The sequence below is a fragment of the Scleropages formosus genome, chromosome 9, assembly GCF_900964775.1.
Source record: "Scleropages formosus chromosome 9, fSclFor1.1, whole genome shotgun sequence".
Taxonomy (NCBI): domain Eukaryota; kingdom Metazoa; phylum Chordata; class Actinopteri; order Osteoglossiformes; family Osteoglossidae; genus Scleropages; species Scleropages formosus.
Genome location: NC_041814.1, coordinates 25,322,593 through 25,345,055, shown reverse-complemented (window position 1 = coordinate 25,345,055; position 22,463 = coordinate 25,322,593). Strand labels below are relative to the sequence as shown.

Genomic DNA, 22,463 nt, shown 5'->3' with positions numbered 1-22,463 from the left:
ATTTAACAGGACTGATTAATATTAAACCCATTTTCTTAACCATTGATCATTGTGAGCACTTGATTGCCTTTTACTGCCTTATTACTGTAAGTGATCTTGGACAAAAATGTAATAATAATAATATAATAATAATAATAATAATCATCATCATCATGCTGTATGAAAAAGTCAAACGTTGTTAAAGTATTACCAGGTCTCCATATGCATTTAATGCATTACAGTCATACAATGTATGGACCCTGAAGGGACACCAGAAGAGTAAGCGGTTAAGGTTTCTTCCTCTGGCTGTGATTGGGACTTTTTTGTTTTCCTCTCCACTGTTGCCAGCCAGCTTATTCTGTTATTATGTATATGTGCTACAAGTAATTCTTGATTATTTTCAGTAACCTTGTTCAGCACTCTGCTCCACTCTGCAAAAATAAACTGAATTGAACTGAATTATGGACAAGGGCTTGTAACCTGCTGTATAAATGGGTGACGCTACCTTCTGGTATGGATGAGTGAGCGGGATGCCGACCGCTCTGCTCACCTGGTCTCGTTGGTGCAGCGGATCCGACACCCCTGGGAAGGGATGACCAGGCCGAGATGCATCCGCAGCCGGCAGTTGGTGGGGCCCGTGTGGGGCCAGACGTGGGTCCCTGGATGCATCACTGAGTACTTGATCTGCAGAGATGGGGAACGCAAGGTGAGCACTGTTCAAGTCTTCACTGCTGACGCAGGACAAACTAGTTCTGGACTTCCTGTGCAGTTCTAGTGCAGGACTGGAGCTATGAAATATGCATGTCTGCTGGGGGGAGTCAGTTTGCTGCTGACATGTCAACACTTTGATGACCCTAACCAATGGAGTTGCAGGTACAAGGACTCATGGGTCACCCATGATGTACCTTCTCTCTTCCAGAGGCAGAATAACAAGGTGAAGGTCAAAGGTCACCCACCTGCCCCCTTTTGCAGCCCGTGGCCTCCGGGTAGCGCTCCATTAGGGCACAGGTCTTGGGCACACTTTGGCAAGACTTGTCCACCTTTCTACCTGTGGTGGTGATGGGTAGGGGAAGCAGAGAACTGGGGACGTCACAGACCTGAGGTTTTACGTACAGGTAAAGACCGTGTACAGTATTACGAGGGGAAAAAATATGAACATTTTATTTGAGCCGAAACTCCGTACTGGTGATTACATGATGTTATAAATGAGCAAACAAAATAAAGAAAGAAATAAGGCACCCAGCTGTTGTTCTTGTTAGCTGTTACTCTTCATCCTGCTTGAGAGCAATCAATACATGTTTGATTTCAAATAAAGCAGCGAGCAACGGGCGATTAACAAATCAATCTGAATTTCACTCAAAACGAGCCATTCGCAGCAGCTTTTGTGGGAGAGACTTTAGGGGCTGTTTCGGCACACTTAAGGGAAGAATCGCTTTCTCTTGCCCTGAACGTGTGCAAATGATCATTTAAAAGGAAAGACACAGTATATGTGGATTGTAATATGTTTAGAGGAAAATTTGAAGCGATGGTGTTCGGAGGGAAAGCAGATCACACAGAAGTCTTCTGAACTTTTGCAAGCCGAACCCCACCATCCACACGCCCGCACTTCACAAGTTCACACTCGCATCACAGGCTCGTTCACGTGAGCAATCACTTGAAAAAAGAAGCGAGAAGGGGTACGGTACCCTGCTGCCAGAGTGTAAACTGGCCCCACTCGCCCTTCTCCCGCAGGTTCTCATCCTCGGGCAAGAAGAGACCGCTGGTTGCGTCCATCACCGCGAGGGCCTCGTCCCGGATCGTCCTCCAGTTGCGCTCCAGTGTCTGCAAGGGCATCAGGAAGCAGCGGTGAGACACGGCACGCAACCTGACATCGCTCGGCGAAATCGCCCGCAGTAAGAGGCACGCGAATGTAGCTTTATGAAGTTTTACTGTGCGTTTCTACCTTACTTTACCTTACGGAATGTAAAGGACATTCAATACACAGGTAATCCTGGACTTACGACACGTGGGACTTACAATGAGCCGGACTTAACGACGGCCATCCCATCAACCTCATTATACCACCTTCCTAACAAATTTTGGTCGTAACGTCCATAAAAAGCGAAAGAAAACATTTAGAAATGAAAGTTAAAATAACAGCATGAAAATGTAAGCATAATACTGTGCTGTATTTATATCAACACTCTCTTTTAGTATTAATCAAAAAGAACAAATGTGTGAAATTAGTGAGAACATGTAACGCAGCCCTATTACACAACGTAGCAATTGTGCATGTGAAGTCTTTTGGACTCACAGGACGTAGTCAAACCCACCGCGCCACTGCGCCCCCCCCCAGTACCGTTCAATAATGTTTAATGACAATTTGTTTCATAACGGAAAAGCCTATATGCAGCTACTCGAGTGATGTACACTGATTCATACTGTGGTATGTGACAAATATGCTGTTCTCTAGAATCACATCTCCACAACCAAATCTCTCCATATGTTGATGTAACACACTCTTTGTATTTTTCTCCGAGATGTATGTCGCTTTGGAGAAAAGCACCTGCAAAATGAATACATGGAAATGTAAATGTTAACTGTTTATTTTTATTTATGGTTTATGTTATATAGTATGATGAGGCCTAGGTAACAGAAGCCCATCCTAGGTCAAGTACCACCTGTACTGCAATGGTCCAGTAACTCGGAAACACACCTTCGGTAGGAACACGACCACAGCAGGTCATCAGCATCAAATCAACGCTGCAATAAAGCACGTTCCGGACAGAGCCTTCTCTGTTTGTTTCCCTAATGCTCCATGTGATTTCTGCCATCATAAAAACATTTTCCTGCAGCTGAGCAACATTAAAAACATTTGCAACGATAATGAACGCAGCGGAAAACGAGCGTTTCCCTGATCCGAGAAGCGTACTTACAGACGAGCCCCTGAATACCAGCAACATTTTGCGCCGTTGCGTTTGCTAACAAGAAACAAACAGATCTGAACGGAAACAAACTAAAATAATGCGGTGGCTTAAATACCGTGGCGTGTTCCTACAACATTTGTTATTTTTCCATTAATGTCAGCGCTGTGACATTTGGCACGCGGATCCAAAATAGCAGCAAACACGGTGTGACGCGTGGCAGAGGCTCGCAATGTGCAAGAGAAATGGCAAAGCCCAAAAGCAAATCACAACCTTTCGCGGCAGCTGTTTCAGTCGGAAAAACAGAAACTATATCAGGCAGCTAATGCCGTGTTCAACACGGCTGAGGGGGTCTTGATGACGGGTGAAACAGTGGATCTATTCCTTGGGTTGTTTTTCCCTCAGGCATTGCATGTCTGAACTAGTACAGCACATCTGTCAGTAACCGCAATGACCTGTAAGGGGCGCTAGAGCAGCCAACAACCTAGCTACTTTTTACTGCTTCAGACACAGGAGCGTTCAAGGATTTTATAAAAAAATAAAATAAAATCATCATGAAATTAATTTGATGGTAACAGTTTTGGAACCTTAATAAAGGGCCTGCAATACAATGCTTGCAAAAGAAGGCCCCCAGGTTTGAATCCCCTGTGGCTGTAGTAGGCTACCCTTGATCAAGGAACTTTTCTTGAGTTAATACAGTAACATTATTGCTTTCGAGAAAAGCATCAGATCAATGAATAAATAAACTACATGAACATTTTTCTTAAATTGTAGGAACTGGAAAATGATGGCAATCTAATGTATACCGTTTTTTTTTTTTTTAACTTTTATATTTAATTGTTGTGGTTAATCAGTTTGAGCAATCTCTGGGGCAAGAATTTCCTTCGGGATGAATAAAGTTTTATTTTATCTTATCTTAGAAATTTTGCTTTGGGTTAATAATGTGTATTCTGCTACGTTGGAGTGAAAAACACCAACCTTCACGAGGTCTGTGTAACCAGTCTCTTTGGGCGTCCACCAGGGCTGAGCCCTCAGTCCGTCCACGTTGTAGAGCGACCGCTGCCATACGGATGCAAAGTGGCCCCTCTGGTGCCCGAGCTCGTACCATTTGTAGGCCTGGGGGAGGGGGGAACAGTAAGCGTGATGTTAGTGTTTGTGGAGTTTTCACCCCCATCGTAGAGCCAGAATTGAGTTGGAATTTGGAGGGAAACCAGTAGGTTACACCCTGGGACCGTCCTGATGGATGGTGTCAGAGGAATAATGTGGCACAGAGCTGAGTGCAGTGGAAGTAGTGAACTGCCTGTGCCTCACATTCCATCAGTCTTTACCTCGTCTTACCGCCTTGCCCATCCTCACCTGTATGGAATTACACCAGCCCACCACTAAATGCATCCAGCCAGTCAAAATCATGAGCCACGTTTAAGTCGAAGAAGACCTGACAGAGAGGAAAGTACAAGGGACTCACGCTGTCATCTCCAACTCGCTGCAGGGCATCGCCCAGGTGAAAGTAGAACCTCCCGTCATCCGTGCCTGGGTCCCCAGACTCGAGTCCCTCCTGGAAACAGGGAGCAGACATAAACATAACCATCCTCCACTCTCATTTGCATTGCAATTTATGCGCAAGTGCAGGTTATCATGGCATTTACTGTGAAAAGAGCGGTTATGCAATCACGTTTGCTTTTTCATGTCTGCCAGTCTGTCAGAGGATCAAACTCATCCCTTTGGCACTGACATCTGCTGGTGCTGCGCTGAGCCATCTTCACCCCATGCATAACAGATTCATTCAAGCGCATTCAGTAATGCTGCACAAACTCAGATGAAGGGACTCTTAGGGGAGAAGGACACAGGATCGGAAGGTTTCAGGTTGACGCTCCATGTGGAGCTGTCACCAGACTGGTCTGCTGTTGGGTGCAGTTGGCCAACTTCAGCTTGATGCTGATCAGGTAAATTTTTTCCTCCCTTTTGAGGCTGATCTGCTTTAAGTAACCATCCAGTTGTGTGACCAGGTCATAAGTCACACACTTAATCTCAATTAACATGCTGTTTTTATTCAAAAATGCTGATTGGACCACTTTTGAAGGTTTTTTCACTAAATGGCCTTAAGATAAGTGAATTAGATGATAAATCTGAATTGTGCCAACACTAATTGTGGGGTCAACCAATGAACAAACCTATCTGGCTAATTAAACTATTAGGCTGATTAAGCCAGGAGGCGTTGAATACAATGGAGGGCGTGCACTAATTAAACAGAACAGAGTTTACGTACTGGTGGCACAGATGTCTGGCAAGCGGCACTGCCCTGCAGGAGGTCAGCGATCCTCACTCACCCGCAGGAAGGGGATGCTCTCAGCGATCTTGTTCTCCGATTTGAGAATGAAGCCGTAATGCACTTTGGCGAAGCCATCCTCAGGCGCCTCCGCCAGGACCTGTGTGGAGACGGCTGGATTAAACTCAAAGAACCACTTACAACCAGGGTCGACATGCTGGCCAGCTGGTTATGGGAGTGCGGCACATTGGATTTTTAAGTCAGACAATGAAATGAAAATTTTCTACTTTTTTAGGCTAATTTGACATTGAATCGATACTCAGTGAAAAGAAAATTGTAGAGTGAGGAAAAGCAGTGGAAACTGATTTTCAATATTTAGAAAATAATTTTCCAGGTTTCCTTCTTTAGGTCTTTTGTGGTTCTTTATAACCATCCCACCCTGTGGTACAAGTGAACAACGATGGAAACATCTTGGAATTGTAAAATCGACAGTAACTGTCAAATGTCTGAGTACAAGTGTTTGAGACCAGGCATGCCTGGGCCAAAAAACGTATAAAGTGGACGTTTCAGGAGTGGGATTTAGTGTAGTACACTGAGGAGTTAGCAATTTAAGTATTTGGGTCCATCTGCTGAGAATTTGTGTCCAACACAGAGAGGGTCAAAGAATTAGTTGTACCTGTGTTGTGCCACTGTCTAGGATGGTGGTGGCAGTGTAATGCTGTGGGGACTATTTGCTGGTCTATGAGTTTATCTTTACCAGGTCCCTGGCAATCATAACCAGCATGGTGATCACAACACACTTCAGAGATGTGCCTTTCTATCAGCGTTACAGTTAGTTGGTTGGTCCTTCAATATTCAGGATACACACACACACACACACACACACACACACACACACACACACACACACACACACACACATCTTTGGAACCGCTCGTCCCATACGGGGTCGTGGGGAACCGGAGCCTACCCGGAAACACACGGCGTAAGGCCAGAGGGGGAGGGGACACACCCAGGACGGGACGCCAGTCCGTCGCAAGGCACCCCAAGCGGGACTCGAACCCCAAACCCACTGAAGAGCAGGACCCAGTCCAACCCACTGCGCCACCGCGCCCCCCTATCTTCAGGATAATGACTCCAAAGTTTTGCAAAAACTGTCTGCCCTGGAAGGAATGTGAATGACAACTCAATCACATGTCAATTATGTAAAAGTAAATAAATAAATCAAAATAAAAAAAAAAACAAAAAAAAAAAAAAAAAACTAATATCCAGGAACTGTACTCAAGCTTTTGACTGATACTGGATATTTTGGGAGACCCCCCGCTGAGAACAGGGCAACCTGCAGTTGCAGTGTCTCGCAAAAGAAGACTATGATGAATACTGAAATCCGTTCAGAAGAATATGAAAACCACATGCTGTTTTGCTGCTGTCATGGTAACGGACATTCAGAGGTGTTCACTGCTTTACCAGCTCCTCAGCCATATGACCCTGCAGTCAGACATGAGCGAGTGTGAGGACAGAAGGGAAGAGTCAAGCTTCACACCTTCTCGTACACTTTCTTAGCGCTCTTGTTGTCGCCTAGGAGCAGGTACCCCACTCCCAGGTCATTTTTCAAGGAGGTGTCTTCTGGAAAGATCTGCACCAGTTTCTCCAGGGTGGCCAGGGCACTACGCATCCGACCTTTCATGGGAATGACAAGGAAGACCAAACATTTTGTGTCAGTAGAGAATCTCAGGATCCTGAAGTTGACCTGAAAAATGAGAAAATAAAACTGTTCTTAACACTGGTCTGCCTTGTTGAAACTCTCTATTCAGCCACAGGCTAATAATAATAATAGTTTATTATTATTATTATTTTTATTATGGGTGCGGTGGGTTTGCAAAGGACTGGCATCCCATCCTGGGTGTGTCCCCTCCCTCTCCAACGGTGTGCCCTGTGTTGCTGGGTTAGGCTCCAGTTTGCCACGATCCCGCTTGGGACAAGTGGTTTCAGACAGCGTGTATGTGTACTTATTTTATGTATCTGACACTTTCCTCCAAAGCCAATGTTCAGCTGCTTAAAATGATTTACCCATTTATTAACCTGGCTAATTTTTACTGCATCAATACCGAAACAGATCCTCGATCAGCGGTACCACAGAAGTAGCAGGGATTCAAACCCAGAGCCTTCACATTATAAGGCAACAGCTCTAACCACTATGCCCCCGTTGCTCTTTCGATTGAACCTCCAGCACTTGACTGTACTTGGGAAATAACACTAAACTACACTTCTAAACTGACATTAATATTACACACACACACACACACACACACACACACACACACACACATTTTCAGAACCGCTTGTCCCATACGGGGTCACGGGGAACCGGAGCCTACCCGGCAACACAGGGCGTAAGGCCGGAGGGGGAGGAGACACACCCAGGACGGGACGCCAGTCCATCGCAAGGCACCCCAAGCGGGACTCGAATAGAAAATACACTTAAGGTAGCTGTACTGATTGTACCGAAGGGGCAGCCGGTGTAGCTGTTAGGGACGCCACCTTGCAGTTTGAAGGATCTGGGTTCAAATTCTTCTCTTGTTGCAGTGCCCATGACTAAGGTACTTTGAGTGTATTGATACAGTAAAAATTACCCTGCTGTATAGCTAAATAGAAAATAATTGAAAGCAGTTTAGTGTACAGATCATGCATTATAAGTTGCCTTAAACAAAGGCTAATTAATGTGCCATATATTTGTTTGTACACCTATTGCTATAAAAAAACGTTTATGCCATGTGATTAAAAAGCAAACGAGTAAGTTCTCCATGGAGCATGAAGGAAGGTTCCAGAAGCCTGTTACTCTCCCTGTTCTGTTTCCAGCTTCAGACTGTCTGTTTCTACAGCTCCAAACATCATGTGACGTTTGAATATTTATACCCCCCACTTGGACCAGATAGTCCAGGATTTAGCTGCGGGGTCTTGGAGAGCAGAGGCGCTACTCACTGATGGACTGCTCTGAATGACCACGTTTTCACCCTGTTCTGCCGAGATCCGCAGAGCCGGAGGTGGAAGAGACAAAAAGGGTATGTGGCGGAGCGGCCTGTCAGCTCGGATTCCGGCCTCCCACAAAGAGCCCGGCAGCACGCAGATGAGAAGCAGCCCGATAAAGATCTCGGCCGGCCCGCGCTGCGGTACCACCGCTTGCACGCTCAGCAGAATCGAGACGCGGGCCGAAGCGACGGCAACGAAGGCCGATGAATTCCAGCGGAAGCGGGGCGCCTGGTGGGGTTCCGACCCCAACGCTCCCCTGCGGCGACAGCACTTTGCCGGTGCTGATACAGCACGTCGAGCCTTTTTCCAATGACCGAATTAACAGAAACGTGTCTGTGTCAGACAGGGAGTGGCGTGTGTGTGTGTGTGTGTGTGTGTGTGTGTGTGTGTGTGTGTGTGTGTGTGTGTGTGAGGCCAGAGGGGCTCAAATGTGTTACGGTAAGAAAATCTCAGCCTTTACAACTAATGGGGCAAAAATACAAAATTACAAGAGGACAAAAGTTTGACAAAGACATTAAGACATCATTACCGTCAGGCACGTTACGCATTAAATAGAATTTCCCGTCGTCTCAGGGAAACGCACGGCTCCGGGAGCTGAGCTCAACTCGTTCAAACTGCGAGAAAGGCTGTGAGAGGTTCCAGTGGAAAGAGAAAGACCAGACAGGGTCCATTACACACTAAGCAAGTAGGTGGTAAGCGATTACAGGGCTGAACTTGCGAGAAAATGTCTTCTGTTAAATTCTGAGGGCTCCTGCTGTTAATTTTAATTGATACTAATAAAACTTGTATGAATAAACTGTAAGGGGGCGCAGTGGCGCTCCGGTGGGTCTGGGGTTCGAGTCCTGCTTGTGGTGTATTGTGATGGACTGGCGTCCTGTCCTGGGTGTGTCCCCCCTGCCGGAACCTGTGGAATGTTCCAGAAACGAATCTGCCTGTTGAGGGCAGCACTGATTTGCAGCAGCAGCGGAGGTCATGAGGTCATTACCCAGGAACTGCTGTCTCTCCGCCCGCCTCTTCAACGCGATCTTGACCAGGTCGGCCGGCGCCCCGGGCAGCTCTGCCGCCTCCCTGTAGGTGTTGATGGCGCGCTGCAGAATGTCGTTGCTGCGCATCTTCTCGGCAAGGTCGTCCTCGGACTGCCGTCGACAAGAGGACGGGGATGAGAGAGAAGGCAGCCGCTTCCATCAGGGCTCCGGCACTTACATGTACATCAGCTCATTCAGCAACTTACAACGTTGAGCTACATACAGTTCACACCGCTAAGTAGTGTTTACTGTATCAGTTCAGGGTAAGTACCGCAATCAAGGTACTGCAGCAGGTGCGACAGGGACCTGGATCCTTCAAGCTTGAAAACAGCACCACTAACCACTACGCCACCTCCTGCCCCTATTCTTTTATATCATCATCATTATTATCATTATTATTCTTACCATCATTCTTAACTGATCTGCTACCTTTGTCCAATTTGATTTACAGGGATGGTGTAAATTTATACTCATCCCTCATTTACATACAGTAAAGAACTTACTAAGACTATCCTGTCTTTTTAAAATTCTTACTGCACTCCACGTGTGCTTTCACTGACGATGGCGTTCAGGTACCAACATGCAGTACAGTTTAAGTCCTATTAGCCTTGATGTGTGACATTCATGTTACTACGGTTTACCTCGCCCCTCACCAGAGGTTTAATGTGCGCAGAGGTCCCGTCCTCTAAGGTCCAATGGAAGGGCATTTACCTGTGCTTTCCCATAGCGGCACCTGGGGCTCCCGGGGTATTTCTCGACCAGGGCTTCAAAGGCCCGCATGGCATCTTCAACTTTTCCCTGAAAAAAACATAAAAACAATATAAATAAAAAGCTAACAACGAACGATCGGCACACTGGGGTGGCACCACTACTTTACCGTAACCCCCAAAGCGGCATCTTTCTTTCGCTCGTACCTTTTTGCGCAGCTTTTCCGCAGCGTCGATCTCCGCTTTGATGGTTTTATCGAATTTATTTAGCAGTTTGGGCTTCTTCTTCTTGGCTGAAATCGAGGAAGAAGAGGGCTGATGTCAGCAGCACGATGTGTCACACAAAGGAAGGAAGGTGGGGACTCTAAGAGGGGTGGGGGGGTCCCGGCAGCAATCGGGCGAATGACACAACACACGCGACTTTAACATGAGTGGGGGGCCGAGCTCAGAGTGTATGGGGGCCTCCGCAACGGGACTCCAGATAGCCCTGCCCTGTCCGTTCCCTCTTTTAATATCCACAACAAACACAAGTCGAGCACACGGCGACGGAGTGAATTCACTATGGTATTTCTGTCCGCATGACTGAACCGCGGGCAACCAGGTAGTGGAACGACCCGGACAATCCAATGCATCGCATCTTTAAATATGCTTTCAGGAACTTTCAATTTTGAAAAAAAGTACGGTAATTGCTGTACGAGCTGTGCATGATGCTTTGCATGTATGATGTGGTTAAAAATTGTGGCTAAAAATATAATATTTCATTTTAACATGATTTCTATCAGGTCAGAACTACTTTATATAAAGTCGTTCTGACCTGTAGTTATATATGACACACACACACACTGTCTGAACCGCTTGTCCCATACGGGGCCGTGGGGAGCCGGAGCCTAACCCGGCAACACTGAGCGTAAGGCTGGAGGGGGGGAGGGGACACACCCAGGACGGGACGCCAGTCTGTCGCAAGGCACCCCAAGCGGGACTCGAACCCCAGACCCACTAGAGAGCAGGACCCGGTCAAACCCGCTGCACCGCTGCGCCCCCTACACACAAGCATATTTATATAAATTATACATATATGCTGTTCCCAGTGCAGGGTCACTGTACTCCAGAGTCTAGGCTAACAGGGTACAACTTGGATGGGATGCCACGCACACATCACTCGTGCGCACACACACTACAGATGATTTATAGCGGCCAATCCACCGAAAACCCGTCTTCTGACTGCAACTAAAATGAAAGGAAAGGCCTAACAGTGCCCCAACATGCCCACAAGGGGGCAGCACTGTGTCCTGCAGTGCCCCGACATGCCCACAAGGTGGCAGCAGTGTCTACGTGCACTCTATTGGACAGACAGCAGTGGTCCCACCCACTAAAACACGCACCGACATCTCCAAGCGTCCAATAAGCAGCATGTGGTTGGCTCGCCGGGACACACCGCTACGTTATTTGGGCTCACGGTAACATGGCCTCTGTGTCGTTCCGCGATGATGGACACACCCTTTCAGACACAGGTGTAGGACAGAACTTTCCAGAGGGACTCCATTTACGTGGTTGTAGAGAGTCAACAAACATCATTTGGACCAATCAGTTCCTTCGCTGACCTGAGTGTTAAAGAACAACCGTTAAGTGTAATAACGGTACAACTGCGCGATTCATTGCAGATCCAAAACAAATGTTCTTGAGTTCAAAGGATGACAAATCTGGTTGTATGATGGCGAGTCCCCATCGAACCGTTGGCCTGCAACGGAAAGATCCGGAAGTGGCGCTCATGCGCAAAGCACACATGTTGCTGCCGAAAGGGTAGGTGCGTTTCACCCTGTTCTTACCAGACAAAGACAAAGCAAGGTGTGACACTGAGCTGGAGGACACATGGGGTGACTACAGACACGATTCCAGCTCAGAGTTGATGAACAAGACAGACCCACCATGTAAGATTCGAGAAAAGAAACAGCAAAACGTTAAAAATGCAGTAAAACACAACGGTTTCACAGTACTGGCGAATTATGACTAAATAAGCTGTATTAAAATAATGTATAAATGCAGTGCCGTGTGAAACCTTACTGACTCACCCGGCGGGACTCCAACTGCACCTACAGTACGGCCCGGTTTGAGAAGAGGGTCCTTAGACGGCACAAACACGGCGTCCAGGAGAGCAAAAGATCTACCTTTCGTTTAGTCAGTGGATTCTTCTCTCGAAAGCGACTTACAGCCTTTAGCTACTTACACTGGTTTACCCATTGATACAACAGGGTAAAGTTTTACCGTATCCGTTCAGGGTAAGAACCTCAATTAAGGGTACTATAACAGGTGGGCAGATTTGAACCCAGGTCCGTTGAGCACAAAGTGGCAGCTCTAACCACTGCGCCCCCTGCTGCCCCAAAAGTAACGGAAAATTTCAGAAGGACGTCAAATAGGAGACTCCAGGGCTCCGCTTCCCATGTGGAGTGTGTGTGTGTGTGTGTGTGGTCGCAGTGCTTTCGGTCAAGGAAAAATGACACACTTTGCTCGGTCTTCTTGTTGACCGCCTACTGCATATACGCTTATATTGTGCCTTATTTAATTCCGGGAAAAGTCGTTTAACTCTCCACTGTATGTAAATTTTAAAGCTGCATGTATGCAAATTAAATTATTCAACAATTTGGAGGGAATACGTTCCTTCATTACACACCCTATAGTTACATCTTATATCATGTCCATTCATAGTAATTTCAGTGTAATGTCCTGCATCATAGTGTCTGCGCAGGTTATTCTTTTATAATAATTACTCCCCCTTATTATTTTGAGGCCTTATTTCATTTTTCCTCAATGTTCTGCATTTATCATTACAAGAATGTGCTCTTAAGGTACATATAGTTAGCAAACGTTACCAACCAAGTGTGATTACAGTGTATCTACAGTATTTATAAGAAGTTATTATAATAGGCTACAGCACACAACATCCAAACTGATGTGCTGGTTGTTGGTATGAGCGGCTGCACTTATGGAAGACGCGTCTGGGGTTATGTGAGTATCACATCAGTTTTAACCCCTATATGCACTCAAACTATTTTACACTAACGTCCCTTTTACAAAACTGACCGTCTATGATGACCAAATTAAGTATCTTCCAAAAATATTAGTAATAGGAAAAAATACACTGGCTGTTCAGCAACTGAGACACATCATACCTCAAAAAAAAAAAAAAAAAACAACCAATTCAGTATTCAAGAAAACAGAAGGTTTGTCTTCTTCAAAGGCAGCAACATTCAGGGTTAAACGAGCAGAATATTAAATAGGAGGCGTCGACTGCCCCCTTCTGGTGGTCAGAGGAACTGCAAGTGACCATTCCAGGACTGTCCATTGGGGTTATTAGCTCACCAAGCACCAGCACTTACCTTTTTCTTTGGATTTCTCCTCCTGCTGAGCCTCGGCAGTTCCTGTAAGACAGAGAGACACTGTAATCCCGCCCGTCATTCAAAAACGAGACACCCAAGGATAGCAGAATTCAATAAAGATGACATCACCACCCACGTGGTTAACGCATTCCCGGGTGGCTCGGCACTAATTGCCCTCTGAGCCCGGCAATGTCAACGGCTTCCCGCAGTGCTTCGTCAGCATCGTGCTAGTAAATTACACTGAACGTTGCGTGCAAGCAACCCGCTGCATCAAACCACCCTTGGTTATCATTATGGAACCCAACCAGCCATTAGGCTCTGCATCACTCTAATGTAACACACACAGTTTTAATAGTCAGGTATATCTGAACAGGCAAGGAGTGTGACGTGATGGAGGCTCCCTCAAATAAATACTATACTTACAGGATAGAGCAATTACAGGAATGTGTATTACCACATCCTAGTTAGAGTAATACGGTCAGAGGCAGACAGGGCAGCAAAATCACAGACTAATGGACATGGCGACACGTCAGCAAACATAGATTTTACAAAATACACCGTGTTCCCAGTGCAAATTCCCAGATGCGTCCCATTAGTTTAGAGCTGGATGCCGGCAGTGCAATCTTATGTCTATCCAAGTGTGGATATGGATTATGATGTGCACCTCAGAGGATAACACACACTAACTTAATGGGAGGGGGGTGAGGGGTGGGCTATCTTTGAACCTTTTACCCATGTCACTTCCCAGAAGAGAGGACCTGGAACGGAGAGGAAGCACACATGGCTCCAGTCCTTGAAGGTTACAGTGCATTTGTTTGCCCTGGACTACTGATTTGAATACTAAGCTCCACCTCAACTCCCATTTGATATGCAAATCAATGTGTCATGCAGGAGTGAAGCTGTACTCCTCCAATCCAACGGATGGTATCCAACAGCACTTTGCTGGAACATGGTCAGACGGCAGGATCCGCAACCAGGCCTTGGCTCCAGCTGGCCTGGATGGGACCGGGGTTCGAGCTTCATGCTCAGTGTTGCTGCTGCTCATCAGCTGTTCCTTCTCTACATGAGCAGTGGTACTGGACCAGGAACCAGAGGCCTGAATGTAGCACATCCCTGCTCAGGGAAAGGGCCTAGAACTCTCCCCCCGATCATTTAGGGTCTTTCTGTGATGGATTTTACACTCGTAATTCCAGCAGTGGGTGCCTGACTATTGCACACTGATCGAGGAAAGACAACAAAATGCACCGCTTTTACACACTGAATGCAGTTTATAACTTGGGAACATGGTTGCTTCGATGTGGAAATACATTTTCTCCTCATCTTACAAACTAAACTGGGGCCAGAAGTCAGTCTATAACTCCATTTGTTTAATTTACTTGTGGGTTCGGTTTTGTAAAGATCTTCAATAACGCTGCTATAATAAATGCATTCTGAAATAATAATAAAAAATATAAAAATAATTTTTAGAACATGTAAAATTTTAAATAAAAATTTCAAGCTACATTAAAATCAAAACCAATTTAAAATGGCCAAGAATGAAAACCAACAATCTCGACATACTCCTCCTCAACGGCAACTGCTGATTCGTCCCATAAACGTGTGCAGCATCTGCACTCTTGTTTTTGATCACCAGAACTCAAACACCAGACATGAGCTGTAAAGGCTTGAGGCGAGTTGAATTATGGTGGTTTCCATGCTCTTTACTGCCATCTAGGGGCCTGGAGGGTAAACAGGTCACATTTGCTCCACGAGAGAAAATAACTAAGGAAAACGTTCTCATCTTTGAATATCTGCAACATGACCATTCTTAACATGAGACAGTGCACCTAGCAGAAAGAAAAGAGCACAAAAATTAGTTTGTCCCAAATCTTTATTTGCAGCCTCAAAACAGATTTACAGAAAACCGTCACAGTCATTGAAAATCCCAACATTGCAAATTCACAATAATTTAAACCTCTCAACCAACACGGCAAAATACAATGCAAACGTCAAAAGTGTGTTTGCAGGGTAAACTTCAGCTCAAGAGCTAAGTGCTAATAAAAAAAACGAACACTTGAAGATTGTCTTAGCGTTATTATTGCTGGCGATACGACGACACCCCTCTGAAGCGAGATCTCGCTGGAAGCAGCAAGAGCTCCCTGTTTCACATATGGCTTTTCAGAAGTCTGTCAAATTCAAAACATCTCATTAAAAAAAAGTTAAAAATCTGTAACAAACCACAATTTTATTTAGTCATTAACTGTGTAACGCAAACGGACCACCACCTTCGAAAAAATAAAATTAGCTTTCTGAGAATAAAAAATAGTGTTACAGGTTACGTAGAGGAAAGAGTCATCTTCTGCAAACGGATGTCCTAAAAACACACAGTTTTTTTTTTTCCTCTCTTCATGGACTTTTACCGCAGTGAATTCCGGCAGCTCAGAACCAGCTCAGCACTCATTAGAACCGATTGTTGTACCTTATATGAATTCATCCCCGCACTGTAAACCCAGCCGATTTTACACCCCTTTATCTACAGTGCTGCACCCCCCCCATAGCGAAAATGGCGACAAAGACAACTTCATTCTCAACATCAGCGACAGACAGAACCACAGTAAAGACATGGTTAAGCCACAATTTCACACTGTTGTCACATTATGCGCAGAAATGTTTTTTCACATACACCCATTCCTCGGTCGTGAACCTAATTTGTTCCAAGAAACCTATTTGATAGGGAAAAGAAACAAATCTAAATGGCAAATGCATTTTTTTTTTATGGGGAAATTCCAACTTGTGCACAAGAACAGTCAAAAATCACCCGAAAATCTAAACGCAACAAAAAATATTATCTCACTGGAGTAGTTACCAAGATTCCCTACAACTTTTATTAAAAAATTACTAATATTCATACCGTATATACATACATACATATATATATCTACGCATGTATGTACGGCATGTATTCATGTGTCTAGTGTATTTATGGTAAAAAGAAAGGAATATTTGACAAAAATACCACAAATAAGAGATTATTCCTATTTTATCAAAAGTTTTATGCAAATGTGAAGTTAAAGTAAATGTTTTCCTTAACATAACGGATAATCAAGGTAACTAGTTAGCTAAAGAAAAGAATGAGGCATGAAGGTGATGAGCACTACAGACGACTAAGATTAGTCTGCACGTGAACAGCAAATATTCACAACACACAGGATAAGGCCCCATGGTCCAAAAGGGAACATGAGAACTATGAAGGAACACGGAGTTCGGTCCCACAATTCAGTACCACACACAGGTGAATGATGGGCTGCAGGGGGCGGGGCGTCAACTAAAAAAGTTTGCTAAAATTTGAATTGTATAGTAAGTCAGATTTGAATGTGAAATTCAATGAGGGTGTGAGGGAAAATTCATAATTTGAGTGATCGTAAATCAAGGAATGGGTGTATTTCAAAGGCTCTGAGCTCAGCCTTTCTGCAACATTCTCTCAATCAGAAATATTATTATTATTATTATTATTATTATTATTATTATTATTATTAATTTAGCTGAGGCCTTTCTTCTCAGTTCGGCCACACCTTTGAATGTGTGTGAGGGGCCAAATGAGACCCCCAGAAAGACCCCGCTGAACTCAAAATCCTCCAAATGTCCAACTCCTGCCATAATCACACAGGTTATGACACCTGAAATGATGGCATAAAATGACACCGCGTTAACACTGGAGACGAGGAAAAACACACACACACACACACACACACACACACACACACACACACACACAAACCTAGCACAACGGTGATGGTGCGCAGGGAGACAGATCACTGACGTGTTCCTGCTTGCTTACGATAACTACGCCTCCAGGTGTGAGCACAGGTATACCTGGTGGGGAGAAGGTACGCCAGAATAAAGAAGAGCGGAACAACGGAGGACCTGCAGTCAGTGGCGGCGCGATGCAGAATGCTCACTTTCGTACCGCGCCCAAGGGCCACCGGGCTGCTGGTGTTACCAATCCATAAAGCACTGCAGTGCGGATGGTGACAGATACCGTACACGTGGACTGCACTCCGCAGATGGCTCGTTGGGCAAATGTACTGCTCCAGATTTGCATAACACCCTCGAGCTACCTGTCCAACAACGTGCAATCCATAACCTGACAACAAACATGCATTTGGCTGCCACTCCCCATACTGAGAAAGCAGGGTACTGCTACCATCACTGTATTGCTAAAAACAACACTATCAGACCTAAACACACGTAACAGGGCGGGGCTTCACACTTTCGGTAACAGCAGAACGTTACAAATATATATTTTGCCCAGAAGGGTTTCAGAAAGCGACCCATATTTGTCAGGATAAAAAATGGTATGAAGAAAAAAAAAAATGAGAGGAAAAACCTACAGAAATGTGTGCATGTTTGTGTGTGAGCGAAAGTGAATTAAAAAATGAGACTTAACCTGACGTTAAAAGAAAAATGTAAAATTTAAAAGTCGTGTTTGAACCACGGTGTCTTGCCGGAATTGTCATTGCCGTTTCTTTTTGCTCATTAGTTGGGGAAGGGACAAAGAAGGAGAAAAAGGAGGGAGGGGGAAAAAAAAAAAAAAGAAAAAAAAAAACCAATAGCTCAGTTGCTCCCCTTTCACCGGAATGTAATTTGGGCTGGTCCTCATGGTGTCCCAATTCTCTGCATTTCAAGCTTTATGTATCTGGAAAACAAGGGGAAGACGCTAAATTAGAGGACCAGGCTGCAGTGGGTGGCGTTAGCAGTTAGCACACAGCACCAACAAGCAAGGAACCCAATGGAGGGAGGCACTACACTTTGTGTGTGTGTGTGTGTGTGTGTGTGTGTGTGTGTGTGTGTACGCGCATGCACATGCCTCAACAACGGGGAAAGCCCAAATCTTCCTGTGATGAGACACCCCTGTTTGGACCACTACCAACCAAAGCCTGTAGGGTGACTACGGTTCACCGTGGTCTTTGACGCACCGATTCAGCTAAAGACAGAAGCCCATTATCCTGCCGATCTCACCGCTCCATAATCTTATTTCCTCTACAGCACGAAGGCAGCGGGATCCCAACAGAAACAACATTATAAACCGAGCCCCAGGAGACCATGCTGTTGTACTTGACCACACCAAGTCCTCATGATACCAATAAGTTACAAATTTTTTTTAAAATGTAAACCTTTTTCCAGTTTATTTTTAAATAGTATTTCCCCCCCACTTACTTAAAAATTTATTTTTTCAGCAGCGCAAGCACAACACGCGTTTACCACAAAGCCAACAGATGCTAGTAAAACACTCCCGCACAGTCGGACAGTGGTGCCACCTTAATTCAACTCTGTTCCACAGTGTTTACAGCTCTGGCCTATTGTTGCACGTGTTTATGGGGCGAACCTGTCAGCCGTCAGCACTAAATGAGTGTTTGTGGGGGAAAAAAAAAACCTATTTTTATTTCCAGTAATTTCCAATTAGTAGCAATTTTAATGGTAAGAGTAAGTGCTGCTCAGCTGAAGTCCACTCACTGCGATCGCTGCCATTTCCGTTAACAAGCGGTAGAAGCGGGAGAACCCCGCGTACACTCCGCACGTGCTGAGCCGGGTTCGAACTCGCATCCAAACCACAGCCTAGAAGCTGTGAGGCACCAGTTCTACCCGCTGTGCTGCAATTTTTTTTTTTTTTTTTGTAGCCTGAATTTAATAAAAAAAAATACATACCAAGTATTTTTATTTTTTACTGCAGCGATACCTGAGATTTTTACAGAACCTCACCCACAACCCAATTGAGGGACATTTGTGTCACTAAACTGTTACTGATGATGAATTAACTTTGGATTTCCCAAAATGAGTGATCTGCAGACAGACTGCTGCTCCCAGTCGTGTCCATAAGATGAGGACCAGTGTTCTTAGCTAGAACTGACACTTGAGGTGTCCAGCACAAACGCTCAATAACTACATGTTGCATTTAACTATAATCACAAGCACATGATTTATAATAAACAGATGTAGGTCTTTATCTTTATGTGGGTCACATTAAGGACTTAGGTGTGGGCTAAAGCGAGGGGTTCAGAATGGACCCACAATGCCCCTGGGCCAGGAGCTGGGCATGCTCAGTAGACGCCCTGCATGGTCGGCAGCCATTTCCACCCTCCGGCCCCGTGCAAAATGGCAGCTCTGGAATGACCTCCCCGGGTCAGAGGTCAAAGGGTCAGGGCCTGCAGTGGCTCACTGGACCTCATCCTCCACTGTTTTCACAGTTGGAGGAAAGATTCTCAATGTGACAAAAAGAACCCTAAAGCGACTGCAAACATTGAAAAAAAAAAAAAAAAAAAAAAAAAAGATTTTTACTGAAGTAGAAACATATTCCATGGAAAGAACTAAAATTTCAAAGTGTGATAGCGGGCGGGCCAACCTGCAGTTCATTTTCTACTGTTTTTTGGTTCATTTCAGAAATTACAGTCTCTTGAAAACACCACTGCATTGTCTTTACTGCAACGGGTTGTGGATTTATAATTTCATTTTATGACTCTTAACATTTCTACATCTAGTCATGTTTTGATGCTCAGACTATGACATTGTTAAAATATTCATATTTGTACCATTTCAAGACTTCAAGCAGCACCACCGCAGTGCCTCCGGAGGACAAGCGGTTATCGATAGCGAGTGGGTCGATATGATGGGCAGCTGTGACTTGTGTCAGTGACAGTGCTGTAGATGACGGAAGAGCTCCAGCAAAAAACCCCACTCCACAAATGGAGCGCCCTGTGATTCACAACCGCGTAAGAAAAAAAACAAAAGTACGGAGAGCTGAACAATAATAAATCACAGCACTGCACAATAAACGGGGCTCTGTACTTCCTTTCCAGTTTTCCAGGAGCCACAGACACACACGCTGTAAAAACTGAGAATGCAGATTTGCGTGTTCAGAAAGTGTTGGTTCGGAAGGACCGGAGGGAAAATACTCGAAAGCAACGTTAAGCTTTGTCAAACGCACCTGAGGCACACTGACCACATTGAAACATCACCTTGCAAATAATGAGCGATGGGAGAGCTGCAGCAATTGACAAAATACGGAAAAAACGTACACACACTTGCACTTAATCTGAGTGCCACAAGGAGGCGCTCATAACTACTTTGTGTGCTTGTTTCAACCCCAAAACACAACCAAATTGTGTAAAAAGTAAATCAGAACTAAAACAATACTCTTCATTTATAGTTCACATATATGAAGTTCTTCTATATTCACAGAACGATTGAAATGCCAGAGTAAACGATGAAGGGAAACCCAGCACCTGCACACGGCGACAATCAGACACTATGCGTTACACACCTCGCAGGCTCCTCAAAACACGCTCCAGCTACGTGCGACTCTTCCGAGAGCAGAGCAGGGCTGCGGAGACGACGGTGTGCGGTCGAGGCCCACGTCAACCGCACCGCAACGCCAGACAAACACCAGACAGGGCAAGAAAAACCACAACTCTGCTAACGGCACCTGGCGCAGGGGATTCTGGGTAAAAAGCATGCAGCTTTGAGCTCACACGAAAGCAACATTTTGAGGACTACGAGGGCAAAGTTTGAAGGCCAGAGTCTGAACAGGTTCAAAGGCACATTTCGGTTGACAGGTTGTCTTACTTCGCCCTCTTCCGCAGTAACGTTTATGGCAACTGCGCTTGGCAAGAAAGCAAAGCACGACAGCCGTTGTTGTCGACCACGGACTTTTGTAACAGACGTCAGGTGCCCGGTCAGAAAGTGAAAGTTCTGCTTTCGGCGCTCAAGCGCCACCAGAAGAATTGGAATAAAACCACTGGTATCGATCCCATCCTGCTAAGGACACGCGCTAAGGAAACGCGCTAAGGAAAAGCGCTAAAGAAACACGCTAAAGCACTGCAGGAAGCACACTCTGAACCCCGACTCCGTCCCCCCCGAAAGGCGTAGTAGCTCGACAGGTTTACCTGCAGCTTCCTCTCGATGGTGGTCCTCTGGCTCCACATGCTCCTCTGTTCCAAAAAAACTCTCAGTTAGCAGGCCTGGCGCACCATGAGGACGCACAAAACACACACATTTCACACACTAAACGCACTGCTACTGTTTTACAAGCTCAAAAAAAAAAAAAACATACCAGTGTAACATAGAGACATCTTACATTGAAATCTGTACTTTTACCGCATGTCTCCTTTCAGTGTCGCAAAGCAACTTTTGCGTTGATACACAACGATATTTTGATGGAAGAGTATTACATTTATCCATGTAGCTAATGCTCTTACCGAAAGCAATGTACAGTTTTAAGAAGCTTACAATGATTTACCCATTTATACAGCTGGGTAACTTTTACTGGGTGTCACCTCAAGGTAGGTACCTTTGTGATGGGTACTACACCAAAAGATGGGATTCAAACCTGATACTCTTACCACTACAACACCTGTTATTTTTGCGATATAAGCTACTTGTAGTATGGAATATACTATTTAGGTTGTGATTTACTTCTTCTGGTTGTGGTTGAATTAGACACCATGACAGGAAGTAGCAGGAAATGTGTCTGAGGGCTTACTGAGACGAGTGTTTTCATAAACTGCTTTAAAAAACTGTCTTCATCCAGTGAGGGTATCAAAGAGACGGGAATCTGACCAGCACCTTTTCGAACCCTACTTGTACAGTAAGGATTTAACAGCAAAGTCCCTTCTGCAACATCCAAGCTACCGGACCGTGCTCATAACCACCATGCTGTTACTACATTTCCCTCCACCTTCCTCGGTGCATGGCAGAACAGACAAAAGGAGGACAATTCAAGGTAAAATGCAGGAAGAGGTACAGTGCAAAACCCAAACAACACCCAATCAGAAGTACTCCTGTTCATATTTACCTGCTGCCTCCACCTCTGGCTGCTTCTCTGCCGGTTCCTCCTCTGGAGGCAGAAATGGACCAGTTAGCAAGACGAGCACAAAAAAAGCCACGCGTGCCAACGCCATGGTACGCTCCTGCTGCTGGTGCGTATCTGCAGTGATCTTCACCGTGTGTCACATTCAGGCACTTTATACACCGTTTGGGGAGAGGACTCTGCTCAGTTGCAAACTAACTGCTCTATGTGGTGTATATCTATCACGTGAACAACTTCCTTCAACCGCGACACTTTAACCACCGATGCTAAATTTGAATATGTCACTTTGCAACTTCGACTTCGGCTAATTAAGAACTTGTGTGATGAACACCGGTGC

At 45.3% G+C, this 22,463-nt stretch overlaps 1 protein-coding gene across 8 annotated transcripts in view; it reads right to left on the bottom strand.

Annotated features, from left to right (window-relative positions):
• The window catches only part of unm_hu7910 (un-named hu7910), a 53,717-nt gene that overhangs the window by 2,106 nt on the left and 29,148 nt on the right, over positions 1-22,463 (bottom strand). For all 8 annotated transcript variants that reach the window (XM_018744295.2, XM_018744293.2, XM_018744296.2 and 5 more), the window contains 13 exons: positions 22,112-22,153; positions 21,204-21,248; positions 13,285-13,326; positions 10,118-10,203; positions 9,915-10,001; positions 9,164-9,314; positions 6,692-6,828; positions 5,210-5,308; positions 4,348-4,437; positions 3,861-3,998; positions 1,665-1,800; positions 936-1,027; positions 530-663 (listed from right to left, as the gene is read on the bottom strand). In XM_018744295.2, the coding sequence (XP_018599811.2) occupies positions 530-663; positions 936-1,027; positions 1,665-1,800; positions 3,861-3,998; positions 4,348-4,437; positions 5,210-5,308; positions 6,692-6,828; positions 9,164-9,314; positions 9,915-10,001; positions 10,118-10,203; positions 13,285-13,326; positions 21,204-21,248; positions 22,112-22,153 (1,279 nt within the window). The remainder of the gene's footprint in view (positions 1-529; positions 664-935; positions 1,028-1,664; positions 1,801-3,860; positions 3,999-4,347; positions 4,438-5,209; positions 5,309-6,691; positions 6,829-9,163; positions 9,315-9,914; positions 10,002-10,117; positions 10,204-13,284; positions 13,327-21,203; positions 21,249-22,111; positions 22,154-22,463) is intronic.